Consider the following 15,914-nt stretch of genomic DNA (forward strand, 5'->3'; position numbering starts at 1 on the left):
GAGACTTCAGATCTCACTGCCGATCCTGAATGCATCACCTGGTGTGGTCCACAAGCAGGTTGCAGGACACTTAAGACAGCCAGAAGAGTTAACTCTCACTGAGAACCACATCAGTGGTTGAAATATCTGGATCATAACCCGAATGTCCTGAAATTATAGAGGTGTAGGGATGGCAAGGAAAACCACCATATCCAAAATGGCTCCAATGAAGTGGAACTGCTGTGAAGTCAGGTGTGACTTTGGAACATTGATGGAGAAGTCCAACAATGTCAACATGTTAGTCGTCATCTGGAGGCAACTTAGGGAAGTCAGGCAGGGGTGTGTCCTGACTCCCTTTCTGTTTACACAAATAGGGCAGAATGAGCAGTGATAAATTCTACAACAGACATCCCCATGGTAAATAGAATGCACATACCCATACTGTTATTTGCAGATGATGCAGTACTGATAGCTAGGACAGGGGTAGCTCTGCAAAGGCTTATTGATGAGTATGTCCGCTATAAGGCTTCATTGGACCTTTTGGTCAGTGAAACAAAAACGTATATTTTGATTACGAGGAAGCGACCCAGAAGAACTCCTCTTTCCAGGTTGCTGGTCGTAAGGTGGAAATTACTCACACTTTTCTATACTGGGTGTTTAAAGAAATACTACAATTCCGGACCAAACCTCTAGATGGCAGAATAATGCACAGCCTAGTGAATCCAGAAAAGATTCACGCTGCAAAACAGTATCATGGCAGTATTTTCTTTTATTAAAAACTAGGCTCCAAACCATTGGCGGTAATTCAAAAGATGTATTTAGCCAAAGTAATCTCAGCAGCTACCTATAGGGCAGGGATTTGGGGAATGGCAAATGAAGATACATTAAAAAGCATAGAAGATGGCTTTTACAAAAAACCTCTAGCACTACCTAAAAGCGGTTCAAATTTTAACCTCCATAAAGAGCTGAAATCACCCTATATATCAGTTTTAATCTGCCAGGCCTCGGTTTTGTTATGGCACTCGATTTGGAGAACGAATCTGTGGTCCTAACACAAAATATTATTAAAGATTGTTTAACCCATGATCAGGCACAGTGTTGCCTGGATTCAATATGTAAGAGAACGATTAATTGCTTTGGGAGTGCAATCCCTTCATAGGGAGACAGCCGATTGTCGTTGAAATTAAAAATCTTTTCCTAACAGACAGAATGACAGGTATGAAACAAATCATAACAAACCATGGTAATATTACATTCAGGGTTACCTTTAATCCCTTTTAATTAAAACTCTTACTTAGCCTTTGTTACTAATATGCGTCACTGCTTTGTATTGGTGAGATTTTGATTAAATCTAATTCCTTGCTTGTTGGGTTACCCAGCTAAAATCTATTCCCCAAACAAATTGCCAGTTTGTCCATGTGATGAAATCTCTCCTCAATCCAATTTGCATTTTATCTTCTTTTGTAAATTTTATGGGACACATCGCAAAAAGTTTATTGTTCCACTTGTGTAGAAACATACATTTACACAGTGCTGCCCTGCACTGTACGTTTGTCAAATGCTGTCTGATGCCTTTGTGTGCTACTGCTTGGCATTTTATCTTTGTCTGGCGATTACGACTAGGAGATCCATTGTATTTTAATAATAATTAATTAATCTATTAAATGGTCATATTATTTAAACTATTTTAGTTAGACTGTATATGAATTCTGCTTATTACGTTATGAAACAAATATTTTGGAGTCTAGCTAAGGTTGGCTTTTATCTTTTGTACAATTGCGGTTTTTTATCTTTTTCTTTTAATTGGCATTTTAAAATAATTATTAGTATATACACATTTTGACTTGATATGTTTTGAGAAATATGGCTGAATGTTATATTTGTGAGATTCCACTGAAAGATGCTTTGCACTTTTATGATCTTATTTTTTTTTTTAATTGAATAAAGTTATTTGAATATGACTATTTGAGGCTAGTCCACCTTCAGTAGCCAGTCGTCGAGGTATGAGAAGACTGGTATTTCCAACCTCTGGAGATGAACTGCGACCACCATGTTAGTTTGAGCCATGGATACTAGACTTGGACATCCAGCATTGAAATTTAAAAACTGGACCATTGTCGTAGCATGGCATTTTGTTTTGTCCTCTTGCCTGCTGTGGAAGAGATACATACCTTGAGGTACATGCATGGAAAGGCAGCTGAGAGACTAAAGACCCAGATAAGTTAAGAGGCCTGGAAGTGTGAGAAATCCTGAATACCAGATGCTTCCCTATATTCACCCATGTTGCAAACTGACCATACACAGTTAATAACCAGGTAATCCTGGGAACTGGTCATTCTTTGGAAGATTTACATAATTAACTTGTCCCTAGCCTGAAGTGTCTACATTCATATATGAAAACATGGAGTTCCACTTGAGAGATAATCATGAATCTACTGATATAAACGACGTTGCCCAATCTGCACTGTCACACATGAACGCTCTGAGATACCTGGGCAAATAATGTTGGTGCTACTGATTCTAGTGGATACATAATAAAATAACATTTTTGGCAACAAATATTCCTATACTTCCAGTAATAAGGTGGATGAAATAAAATCCACCTTTTCTGCAAGGTCATCACTGACATTTTGCGGACCTTATTTTTTACAAGTGTAACAACTCTGTGCTCTGTGACATTGCTGTTCAGTACCACGGTGTGCAAAATACTATTGATAAAATTGGTTCCACCCAATTGATCTATTGTGCCTTGTAAGCCAAAAAAGTACCTAGTATTTTAAAAAGTTGCAACTATATATTGAAAAGGGTGCCCTCAATCAATCAGGGGCTTTTAAATCGCACTACTCACCTGTGAGGGTCTCAAGGCCCTCACAGTGAATTAAGGCCTAATGGCAAGTTCCACTGTGTAGGCTCAGCTCAATGTTCCATAAAACTACCTTGGGTGTAATTAAAATATTTATTTTACATTTTAGCTTGCAAAATTGCTAGCTAAATCATTCAAAGCTATTTTCTACTTAGTTTTAAAATCTAATGTAACAGTGAAATCAATTTTTGATGAAGGGTTACTTTGTTAAAAATCTTGGCTCTAGCTTCAGCAGGACAGAGGGCCAATTCTGACACTGACAGATGGTGAGGGGACTGTCTAGGGGTCTGATTGGAGCAATTCTGTAGAGAAGAAGGCTTCAGCCCTGTTGAATTTAGGACTTCTGGTTATTTTTACAGTAAAGTGAAGAGAACGTGTTGAAAAAGAGGGTGAGAAAGTAAACAGGATTGGGTGGTGAAAATTCTCCAATCATTGGCCATCACACAGGATAAGGCTGGCTCTAGACCACCTCCTCGACCTGGCAAAACTACAACTGAAGTAGGGCCTGCTAGAAGAAGGAACCATCTGTAAATCCCGACGGCACCCAGATGCCAAGTGGTTAGGATCCTGGTATCCTGCTCGAGTGACAAACAGAAGCAGGACTACTGAGTCCAAGAGTATCCAACTGACCAGAGGACTTAGCTCTACAAGAGCCCCGGGTGGAGAGAGATGGAGTGCTCACAAGTCTGCTTTGAGGACCTGGGATGGGCAAGAGTGGACAGAAGGACCTTTTCCAGTATGTATCTAGACGCTTTTTGGGCATACGTTTAGAAATTTATCTCCCTGGATCCTCATACATTTTTAATGAACTGTCTATACTAATGCTTTCATTATTTTTCTAAATTAGTTAGGGCCTTATGTGCTTCTCTTTTTACTTAAACTTGTTGGTATAGCTTGAACTTTACACACACACGCACTTCTATAAGGATTGGCTGCTGCCTTTGCCATAGCTAACAGAATGTAAGCAGAGATTCTCTAAGAACTGTGTTTTGGCCTAAGCACACTGTTAATAAAGCTTGTACGGGCCGCCCACTCCTAAATTAATAACCAATATTTGATACTTCCCAGTCAAATTTCATAAGTGAATATTTAAGAGTAAGTACTATTTCGGGTGAAAAACATGCCCATGTTTATCTGAAATTTCTTAGGATGTTTGGGCATTCTTGTTTCATATTAACCCAATGAATAAGAGGTTTGTATTCCTATTTTCCCTTACTTCTAGTAAACAAAGCTTTCTGTGGAGGTAAATTACAAATATCATTATTTTTATTGAATTGGTTTGGGTATTTCATTCTTCATTCTCAATTTTGCCGTTTGCAGTGCTGCCATCTTGGCACATCACAATAACTGCGTTAAGACTTTGAGTAAGTCCTCAACTTTAGCTCGTGTGAATAGAATGTACCACATGGGCATATTTTAAATAAATCTTTGGTCTGTATCTGCAGACCTCCCCTGACTGGAAACTTGAAGTCATCCACGTGCATCTTCTGTCACTCATCTTCAACCTGTCAAGTGAATTCCAACAGTGAGACACAAGAAAAGAATAGTGTGAACTTTATTTCAAAGCAATAGACCTCACAGTGCTAGTTTTTGTTCTTTTTTTATTCCTTACATTTTGTCGATTTTGGAGAAGGGTAACGTGTAAGCACAGAGTCTGAAGCAAAGGAGTGGGAGGGAAGGTAGCGGTGGTGACAGTAGGAGAGGCATCGGCAACAAAAAGAAACCAGATCAACATGGCAAAGAGGCCAATAATTACCATACACTGAGGACAAAGAGAATACACAAATTCATAATAGAAAAAGAACATAGGTGCGGCTGTAAATGGAGTCATAGTCGATATAGTTAGACATGGCTGTCTCACTGGCTGCCAGGCCGGCAGTGCACTTAGTTTCCTGTCAGTCTCTGCTGAATACAGCCGCCAAGGTTTTGGCAAAGTTCGGTTGGTTTTTGCTCCCGGCACAGTTGCCCATCAGGACAGGGGCTTGACGAGGTAGAGCTTCTCGCCCTGCTCACTTGTGAAAATGGGTGCTTTTTTGTAATGTTCCACTAGCTCCTCCATGGTGCTGAACTTGCGCTGCCCGATGCAGTAGGTGCTGTCCTTCATCTGAACTTTAAAATGCTTGTTCTTGCCTTGGGCTTTCAGCGAGATGGAGAAGTCATGAGGCTGAAATGGAAAAAGAAAAACACAGATTGAGTATTCATGCTCGAAATAAATGTGGTTATTGCTTTTTATGCAGCATTGTTCTGTTTTGTAACAAACTGGTTCAAGATACCAAAATAAGCATGACCGTTCTACTTTTGTTTGCTCACTTTTATTGCCGCTTGTTTTTTAATGATGTGCAACACTTAAGTCTAGCTCTAAACTACGACAAAACAACCTAATTTTGTTTCACAGAAGAGAGATTTTTAGGTCGAGCCTGGGCAGCGCATGGGCTGCCCTGTGAGGCATGCTGTATTGGAGTATGCACTTGAAGCCCCACCCACTCTCTTCCCATATTTGTCATTGGCTTGTGTCATTGCCCTTCGTAAATACTGGCTTCTGATTCATAAAAAGGCTTGTCAGTCCCTCCTTGTCTTCATTTGTAACCTCTCACGAGGACAACCCCTTTTACATGTGTTGTTGCTCGGTAGGCTTTAATTACAGCCTCCACGCACTATTTTGCTTAATGGTTTTCTCCCAACAGGTTTTTATTTTTATTTTTTATAAATGCCCCATGCCGCACTTGCACTTTAATGTTGACCGCACTGCTCTTCTTAAACTTGTCCAGTCTAAGGAAAGAGGCGTGGTCACCGTTAAAGTGAAAGTGTGGTATGGGGCGCTTTTACAAAAAAATAAAACAAACGTAATTGTCAACTTGACAAATTCTTTTTTTGTAAAAGCGCCCCATACTGCGCTTTCACTTTAATGGCGGCAATGCCCCTTTCTTTAGACTCTGCTTGTCTAAAGAAAGGGGCGCACCGATATTAAAGTTAAAGTACCGCATTGGCGTTTTTACAAGTTAGCATTTGTAATGCAATAGGTGCCACATTTACGAAACTCATAAATGCAAGACCTACTGCATTGCAAATGCTTGTTTCAAAGCTGCAACCTCTACGAGACATCCTAAAAAATCATGTCCTCTGTAGCAGGGTAGCTTGGACGATTCAGATATATTTGTGATAGCTGGTTTCAAACTTGGGTAAATATGGAATCCTTTACTGCCAAATGGGGCTCAGGAGCTATTATGTGCCCTTGTTTTTTGGGTTCCACAGTAAATTGTCATGAACTATCAACGCTAGGATGGGGCTGGGGCACAAGTTTATATAAAATGTGGATGTGGAGTTTATCTGAAGCGAATCGGGATAGTCTTCTATTTTTTGGGGCAGGCACATCTCTTGCCATAATAAAGAGAAAGTTTACTTTCTGACAAACTTCTAAACGTTTGCTTTTCCAGTGCCTCTTTGTATTTTACCATATACAATGAGATTATCTGGAAATAAGGTCCATAAAATGATTTTTTTATCTGCATCCAATGATGTCTGAAAATGTCACTCCCAGACAACAAGATGCTGATTGCACTAAGTCCTTGGGGGCAAATTTATGTTACCTGGCACATCCTTGTAAATCAGCAGGGATGCTCCAAGAAACGTGCGACACGCAATGCCATGGATGCGCCGCATTTACAAAGCGGCACGCCATGGCGCAAGGATAGGCAGATGCGTGTCGCATCTGCCGGCGTAAGGTTGGCACAGTGCTGGAGTTGTGTCGCGGGTGTGATGCAACTCTAGCATTGTGCCAACCCGGCCTATCTTCCACATGGTGCGTCACACCTTACGGCTGCTTCAAGCAGGCACAAGGTTTTGACACAGTGGGGTTGGAAAAGTGACTGAGGGAAATCTTGTAGATTTCACTCGGGCACTTTTCTGAGGCGTTCCTGCGCCGGAACGCCCAACCTGCGCCAGTACGCCCACATGAAACCTGCAGGCGCAGGGCTTTACAACGTGACGCATCTCCCTAGATGCGTCACGTTGTAAATCCCCCGCAGCATGGCGCTAGCTTTACGCCGCCGCTGCATCACAGAAGTGACGCAACAGCGGTGCAAAAGTGGCGCAAGCGGCTTGTAAATCTGCCCCTTGCCCTGTTGTTTAAGGATACCAGAGAGTCCCACTGACTGAGGACGGTGAGTACATACCTTGCCAGAATCTGGGAAAGCACGGACTGGAGTAGAGGCAGAAAACTGCCTTTAGCAACTAAAGTGATTCAGTCACAAAATCCAGCACTTAAAACAGACACAGGTTTACACTAATTGACGAGGACCAGTGGTCGACTACATCCCAAGGCCTGATGAAGGCCCCTACAAATGAGAACCAGCGGGTCGAACTGTATTGACCATACTGAAGATGGAGAAGTAGAACAGTAAGACTAAACCCGCCAAAGTAGACTTGTGAAAACGAACCCTTATGGTACACACCGCTCTCAAACTCACAGTGCAGAGTGTGTATTATTTTTCCTCCAAGGATAGCCTAATTAAATATCCACCTTTGCACCATTTGGACAGTTTTCAAACATATTACAAGAGACAGAAAGTAATGAGATGTACAAGTTGTCTACATAGCACGGGCAAGGCGAGTGGCACAAATATTGAGCTAATGGTGATGAAGCAAAGCTTCGCATATTTTGCGGCTTGCCGAAGTCAAGAACCTCGTTTATGTGTAATAAGGTAACCAGTGTATGTTCTACTAACATTTACGTTTAGTTTGATAAGGATCGTGAAGCTTGCACATGTGTTTTACTAAATAATTTACTCGAGTCATCTAAAAATGGCCGCCGCTTGTATTTAGTTACTGCGCATGCGTCAGCCACACTCACGTGTCCTGACGCGTCTGCAGAAGTGGAGGGAAAGTTATGCGCATGCGTAATTCATAGCTGTGCTTATCATGTGGTACTGCTCGTGCCACTGCTCTTGTGACTGTGTCAATGTAGCTAACATTTAATACAATAGTTTTATTTCTTGATGATGAGTCAAAAGTACAAATCCTGTGATGTAGTTTCATAATGACATTATTATGTATTAATTTGTTTTTCGTTTACTTTTTATGTACCGCGGGGAATGGGGTTTGTCTGTGCCGAGAACCATTTTGGAGGTCCTTCTGCGCCTGCGCGACCTGCCAAGGCAGAGCAGACCTTGAATGATGGAACTCAGCCAGTTGGCAGTGATGAGCAAGATGCTCCTGAGAACGACCCGAAAACTCGGCTGAACCAATCACATGTGCTCACAGAGCAACAATGTTAAAGTTGCCATTGTATTTCTGCACCAGTTCTCATGAGAACCCCAATCTAGTTAGGCGGTACCCTATTATGCAAATGTGGGCTTGAAACTCTATGTCGTGATTGGTGTGTTACCCAAATCCTACCTTAGGACCAATCCAAATTGAAGGATTCTGACACTTTGCAACATTGGGGGGTGGTACACTGACCCAAACTGTATATCTACCCTGGGTTCACCTAGTGAACCGTCCGACTTGTCTGGTTTAGCTGACCTGTCACTGACCCAACGCACTCAATAGGTGACTGAAGATACAGAGCGCTGTGAAGCACTCTGTTCGAATTTGACCTTAGACTGAGGTTCTACTGAACCTTAAAGTGCCAGCAAAGCACTTAGCTGGGAGTTCGCTGACCCAATCGGGGTCTTGATCGATAGCTGCAGAGCGGGTGGAGCGCAGGCGTTGCTTCCGAACTGTGGGTTCCGGTCCTGTCCTGAAGAGGGTCCTGTCCTGAGGGTTTGCTGTCCTGTCCTGAGGGTCCTGTCCTGATTCCTATTCCGAGGGTATCCTGTTCTGTCCTGGGTGTCCATTCTGCACCTGCTGTCCTTTGAGGGGTATCCTTCCTTGAGGGTTTCCTGTCCTTAACTGACCCGTGGCCAGGGTTTGGTTTCCACACCTTTCTAGGTAAATATTGCTCTGAAACTCTTAAATCTTGCACCTTCTGAATTTCTAACTTTTGCTTTAATAAAGTTCATCATTGCAGATGTTATATTTTCCATGCCTTTCCGCAACTATTGAAAGTCAATTACATATTTTTCCATAAGGTCTTGTTCCTATGTCTTCTCACTGGTTAGAAATTATATTTTGCATTGCAGTCTGTAATTTTATGATATGGTCTAGAACTTCATTGCCTAGATTGTTCAAAGGCCCATTCACTTTAAGTGAAGCGTGTTATTCTTTATAGGCCCTCCCATAGTTATTCATGCATAAACCGTCCATGCTTAAACATTTCTGAGATCTTATAGTATTTTCCATCTGCATTTCATATTACATTTGAATGATTACCCTGTCATTATTTCTTTATGCCTATATAATTTACGTTATCTTGGTTATTGATTGCCTTATTTTACTGTACCTCATGCAAGAAAATAATGAATTTTAGATAAACATTTTAAAACTTCCAGTTGTCCGTGGTCATTTAAACAGTATTTGAATGTTATTGTTTGGGATTGCATTTTGCTGCCTTTCCTTTACAGCTAGCTCCCTGATTCATTGTGGTCATTAGGTACCCGCATCGGTGGATGGTAAGTCGGGTGCACTGAAAATTATTAGCAGGGAACACACACACATCAACTTGGTAGAGCTCGTGAAGTCACCCGATCGATGTATATGGTGATTTGAAAGTATATGGGCCCTGTAGCCGGAAACGGCGAAAACTATTGGTCGGGTGGCCTCGCGCGCTCTATCAGTTTTCTGGTAGCTAGAGGATGGTTAGGGACTAGTGGAGAGTAAGGCAGGGATTAGTTGGACTAGTTGAGTCGGAAGCTGCTAGTATATTGATGCTGCTAGAAGAGCGGCTGTTCTAAGAGACCTGATCATTCTCTTGTGAATACGCTGCTGAAACTCATGAATTTTTGCATTGTTATTATTCTTGTTCTTATATTACTATATGTATTAATCCATGCGTTTGTCAACCGTTTAGTTTCTTGTTGTCCGAACTCCCCGGGGAATTGAAAGGGCAAGTGGTGAATAGAATCCATTGTCCTGAGGTCACAGGTTCGAGGAAAGTTAGGTGCAGGTTAGGATAACCGGGAAGCACTAACTAGGGTTTTCTGAATACATGTGTGAATAAATGACAGTAACGGGGTTCATTGGCAAAATTCCCATAGTGGCGTAACCTAGTAAGGGTCACATCGGAAGAGTAGCAGGTTCCTCGGAGCTAAAGTGAAAGCAGAGGGGTCCGCTGAGAAACCTTAAACTCGGAATATATCCCGGAAAGAAGTGGATGAGTTTAGGGGAATAACAGGTTCACCGATGCTAGAGTGAAGGGTAGGCGGAAGAGATCTGCCCGCAGCGAGTGAAAAGTAAATGGAAGTAGTTTACTTGCAGTAAAACAATTCTTTCTCTGTCTAGACACTTGAGCACTGTGGCGAATGTGTATTTGTTGTAAAATAACCAAGCACTGAGCACTTTAAAAGAAAGAAAGTTTCCGTTACCTTGTGAAGGGAGGGAGTCAGTCGCGAAGTGCCTCTGACGTCACTCTGTGCCGCGCTGGGATTGGTAGAAGCAGCGGGCGGGTAGCGGAGCTGGAATTGTAAAGGAGGGGTGAGCGCCGGAGCGTGGGAACTGTCTCACGAAGGGTCCGCGCACCCATTGGCCGAGCTTATTTAGTGTCGCGCACCCATTGGTTGCACGAATTTCTGAAGCGCGTTCTGATTGGAGGTAGTTTGTAAACAAAGTTAAGCGCAGAAGTCGTATGTGGCACTCGCAGACTACAGGAACTCGACCTGATCCAAGGCACCTAGGGTTTGAAAGGGATCAGTGGAAGACTAATAGATACGATATTATGTACGGAACAAAGAGAAAAATGTCCCTTATAAGTAAGGTGAAAAATTATTTTAAAACGGACAAACCGATTAAATCTAGAGAAGGTGTTCTTGTCCCACCACCTAATACTCCTGCCTCATTCATGATGTTTGACCGAGGGAACAATACCTGTGTGTGGTTGGAGAATTGGGTGAAATACACAAAAGATGACGGAGTATTGGCTTTTCCGTTAGATGGTACTTTCAATGGTAGGATCCTATTTAATTTAAGGACTCGGATGAACGAATTGCATCCCAGACCGAGACTAACGCAGTATGAGGCATTAGAGGAATGGGAGATTGAGGCTTTTGAAAGAGAAAGACCCCGAATGGACAAGGGTTTGACCAAGTGGTACCCCAGGCAGAAACAGGAGTCCAGGGATAAAAGGATGAAACAGTGGAGGCAGAGCATGATTGTTGAGGGTCTGTTTCCCATGATGCCGGCATGTCATAACATTGGAGCGGGTGAGAAAAGTACTGAAAAATTTAAGCATTGGGGGGCCCTGGGGGAATCAGATGATGAATTGCTAGATGACATCTGTACCAGAAGTCCGCCACCTTACAATGAGGGAACCCGACCTTCTAGTGTAGGAGATGCTCCCCGACGCCACTTCCTAAAGGAAGAAGACAGGTCCCTGGGACTGGGAGGGGGTGGTCAAGTATTGCCCTATCCTGAAAAACCCGAACCGGCGGAAACAAGGGATATATATCCCAAAGTGCCCGCGAGCCAGGAAGAAAAATATTCACGTACGAAAATCTTTTTTCCCAGACCCTTGTATGAAAGCGAAGAGAAACCATCGAATTCAGGACTGCCTTTTGTTCAACCTCCCTGTGGGGAAGAGCGCAGGTCCTTTAATACTGGAACTTTATTCCCGAAACCAAATTATGGGGGAGGACCAAGTGAAACGCATCCTACTGCCCCGAGTTTTACTCCTCCATTAACCCCACAGATATTACATGACACAACTTTAAGAAGGGTACTAGTGGAAAAGGAGCAAGAGGCTCTAGCTAGACAAAGGACAGAAATAATTCAGAAAATTTCCCAGTTAAATACCAGTCCTGAGGCGTTGACTATTCCAGTAACTATTGGACCGGTGGTCCCGTTATACGGAAATGGTCAGGGAAATCCGATCACTCCAGTTATGACCCCAGTCATGGCAACCCCGAGACAGGAACCGATCATCATAGATGATCAGTCCAGTGAGTGCGAGTCTGAAGTTGCGTTCTTGGAATTGCCAAACAAACAGACTGGAAAGGGACTACAGCAGAGGCATAACCCTTTTAATACAAAAGAAATTAAATTAGAGTCAGCAACAGGTACTAGGAATGTCTCTCTGGTAACTCCGGATGAAATTGAGAGTTGGAGTCGTGAATTAGAGAAGCAGACTCCGCAAACGAAACCTTTAGACCTCTACAAGCTGAGGGTCGAAATAGAAGAATTAATGGCAGGAAATGTGGGGTTGGATCGATTGAATACCTACTCTGAAGAAGAATTGTCGTTCATATGTAAAAGCTTTACAAGAAACACCAGAGTGCTCCACGAAAAACTGACCGAAACAGCAGTTAGTATGGGGGTAGATATCTCAAAATCCAAGCCCTTACAGAAACCGTACAGAGCAGACTTCTCAGACAAGGATATAGAGCACCTGAATGTGACGGGAAAAAAGCTGCAGATTAAAGAATTAATGGGGGTACTGCAGAAATGGGGAGATGTGGAAAGATGGAGAAGCAGGTGGGCGAAAAAGAGGGAAGAGGTTCGCTCCCGACAAGCGACTCCTGAGTTTGCTTTAAGGGAGGTAGAAAAACCTGAGCAGCTATGCCCCATGCGCGAAGTTCCAGGAGGGAAATATGTGCATGTCCCCTGGTCTAGGCAGGATATTGTGTCCTTCACGAACGATTTTCCAAAATTACGAGAGAAACCAGTTGACTGGTACAGGCAGGTGGAGAGGTTCGTGAAGGTACAGAAATGTCTGTGGAAAGACCTGGATGGGTTTTTCGACATTGTGGTTCCAGTAGATTTATGGACCCAGTGTAAAATAGCCATAGACTGGCCCAGTGAGGAGTACCCAAGAAACAAGGAAATTGGGGAGCCATCAAAGGATGTCATGCGAAAATATGAGCAGGTAATTCAGCATTTGAAAGAAAAGGTGCCCGCAAAAGAAACTGATTGGACAAAAATAGATAGAACAACCCAGGAAAGGGACGAGACAGTGCACTCCTTCTATGAGAGGTTATTGCAGGTATTTAAAACATACAGTGGTATTGATAACATCGATTTGAAGGACATGACGCACTTTATTTACAGGTTTGTAAATGGTTTAAGACCTGAAATTTGTCAGTGGATAAAAGATAATAAAATCTGTTGGCATACTAAGAAAATGGATGAGGTCCTGCGGTACGCTAAGTACTGCGAGGACGAGATGGCAGAAAAGAAAAAGGCCCTTAAGGAAAAGGTGATGTGGGCTCAGGTGAAGCTCGCAGAACAGCAGGAAAAACAATTGAGTAACATGGTTAAGAATGCTGAGAACAAAAGTCCTGGGGGAGGGGGTGGAGGAAAGCCCCGGCCCAAATTTAGCAGGGAAGAGGCTATGAAGAAATTTCCCTGCCATCAGTGCGGCGAAATTGGACACTGGCGAAACGAGTGTCCCCAATTAGTAGATGCTAATGAAAAAACTCCTGATTTAACTCCACAGACGCAGAAAGAAAGACCAAGAAAGACTCAACCCCAGGTAAAAACAGTCCAGGTGCCTCGAGCACCCAAGCAGGTATACAGGGGAAGACAGGCAGAAGATGAAGAGATAGAGGTTTGGGAAAGCGGGGAGAACAGAAATACAGCAACTTCGCAGTATCTGCTAAATGATACCTTCCTTTGTAATGAACAGGACTGACGGGGCCTGAGAGGGGAGGACGAGGAGTGCGTACTTGGCGCTTCCTTGCCGGTAGACCAGTCTGGACCATATATTGAAGGAAAGGTTGACGGAAATGATGTCACCTTTCTGTTGGACACTGGCGCTACCCGTTCTACTGTAAGAACAGTGGACGTTCCAAACCTACCCCTCTCGGGAGAAAATATCCAAGTAGTGGGTGTATCTAATCAATTGATTAGTACTCCTGTTACCGAACCAATGGAGATTTCAATTGGAAATTTTAAACAGATGCATAGATTTGTCGTCTGTGACACCAGTCCAGTGAATCTACTGGGTCGTGATTTGCTGTGCAAAATGAACTGTACCATCTTTTGCACACCAAAAGGTGTTGAAATACAGACCCCAGATGAAGATGGCATTTATAAATTATTGTTACTTAGACCTGACTCAGAAATTAAAAGATTGACCCTGCAGGACTTGCCCCAAGAACTCCAGGAAGCCGTAAAGCCAGAGGTGTGGGATTTCACTGGAAAAGATGTGGGGTTGATGAAAGATGTGGACCCCATACAGATAGCCATCAAGGACAATGCCGTATATCCTAACACTAGGCCCTACCGAATGAATGCTGAAGTGAAAGCAGGTGTCACTCTGGAAATACAAAAATTATTAGAAGGAGACATCATACAGGAAGTGATGAGCAGCCCATGCAACTCACCGATTATGGGCATCAAAAAGCCTAGTGGCAAGTATAGGGTAGTGCAAGACCTGAGAAAGGTTAACAAAATTGTAGTTCCTTGCTGCCCTATTGTCCCGAACCCTGCAGTGATATTGTACCAGATTCCTTGGGATGCTGAATGGTTCACTGTGATTGATTTATGTCATGCATTCTTTTCGATACCCCTGCACCCCGACAGCAAATTTCTTTTCTCATTTGCCTTCGAAGGTCACGTGTATTGTTGGAACCGGGTCCCTCAAGGGTATACAGAGAGCCCCTCTATCTTTAATCAGATCTTGAAAAAATGTCTAGAGACTTTGATCTTACCTGGGAACTCTGTGTTAGTACAGTACATAGACGACCTTCTACTGGCGTCTAAAAGTCATAGGGACTGTGTAGTTGACACCATTGCCCTCCTAAATCATCTGTGTGAGAAAGGGCATAAAGTGGCCCCTGACAAACTACAGTTCTGTGCGAAATCAGTGAAATATCTGGGACACCAAATAGAAAAGGGTGTCAGAAAAGTCACATCAGAAAGAGTGAGAATAATTCAAAAGATGCAGTTGCCCCGTACTCAAAAAGATGTCAGAATGTTCCTGGGTGTACTAGGGTACTGCAGGCAGTGGATTCTGGGATTTGCAGCCTTAGCCAGGCCTTTGATAAAAATGACCACGAGAGGAATGCCAGATATTGTGGAGTGGGATGATGAAAGCCTAATGGCTTTCACAAGACTGAAAAACTGTCTGTGTACAGCCCCTGCGCTGGGAATGCCAGATTATTCCAAAGAATTTGCCTTATTCTGTGACACTCGCGATAATTGCGCATTGTCAGTCCTGACTCAAGAACATGGCACGACCAGAAGGCCCGTAGCATATTTCTCTGCCACTTTGGACCCAGTAGCTGCTGGGTTACCAGGCTGTCTGAAAGCAGTAGCTGCTACCTGTGCAAGTTTGGAACAGAGTGAGTCCATTGTCATGGGACATCCTGTGACCGTGTATGTTTCACATGGAGTGGTAATTCTATTGACCAGAACTAAAACACAGTATCTCACCCCTAGTCGGCTGACTAAATACGAGAGGATTCTTGTGGGTGCAGCAAATGTAAGCATTGTTAGGTGCGGTATTCTGAACCCTGCCACTTTACTCCCCGACCCCTTGGAAATAGAAGGTGGGGATGATGATGAACATGATTGTATTGACCTGACAGAGTTCAGTACTAAACCACGCCCAGACATAAAAGAAGTGCCATTGCCTGAACATGATAAAGAACTATTTGTGGATGGTTCCTGTCTAAGACATGAACTAGGAGGCTTGAGTGCTGCTTATGCAGTAGTCTCTTTCACAAAAATTGAAGAAGCAGGTTACCTATATAACATCAAGTCTGCACAAGTAGCCGAATTAATAGCTATGATAAAAGCTTGCAAAATTGGGAAGGACTTACGCATAACAGTGTATACTGACAGTCAGTACTGTTATGGAGTTGTGCATGACTTTGGCCAATTGTGGCTGCAGAGGGAATTCATGACTTCCTCAGGTACTCTCATTCGGAATGCAAAGGTTGTTCATGACCTTTTAGAGGCCATCCAGTTGCCCAAAGAACTGGCAGTGGTAAAATGTGCTGCTCATAAAAAGAGCATGGACAAAGTATCACTGGGAAACGAC

At 43.0% G+C, this 15,914-nt stretch overlaps 1 protein-coding gene across 4 annotated transcripts in view; it reads right to left on the reverse strand.

The window, feature by feature from the left end:
* Positions 1 to 4,379: 4,379 nt before the first annotated feature.
* The window catches only part of NCK1 (NCK adaptor protein 1), a 722,331-nt gene continuing 710,796 nt past the window's right edge, over positions 4,380 to 15,914 (reverse strand). For all 4 annotated transcript variants that reach the window (XM_078665865.1, XM_078665867.1, XM_078665866.1 and 1 more), the window contains one exon: positions 4,380 to 5,006. In XM_078665865.1, coding sequence (XP_078521991.1) covers positions 4,812 to 5,006 — 195 coding nt within the window. In that variant the 3' untranslated portion in view covers positions 4,380 to 4,811. The remainder of the gene's footprint in view (positions 5,007 to 15,914) is intronic.

Source organism: Lissotriton helveticus, chromosome 11 (assembly GCF_964261635.1).
Source record: "Lissotriton helveticus chromosome 11, aLisHel1.1, whole genome shotgun sequence".
NCBI lineage: Eukaryota > Metazoa > Chordata > Amphibia > Caudata > Salamandridae > Lissotriton > Lissotriton helveticus.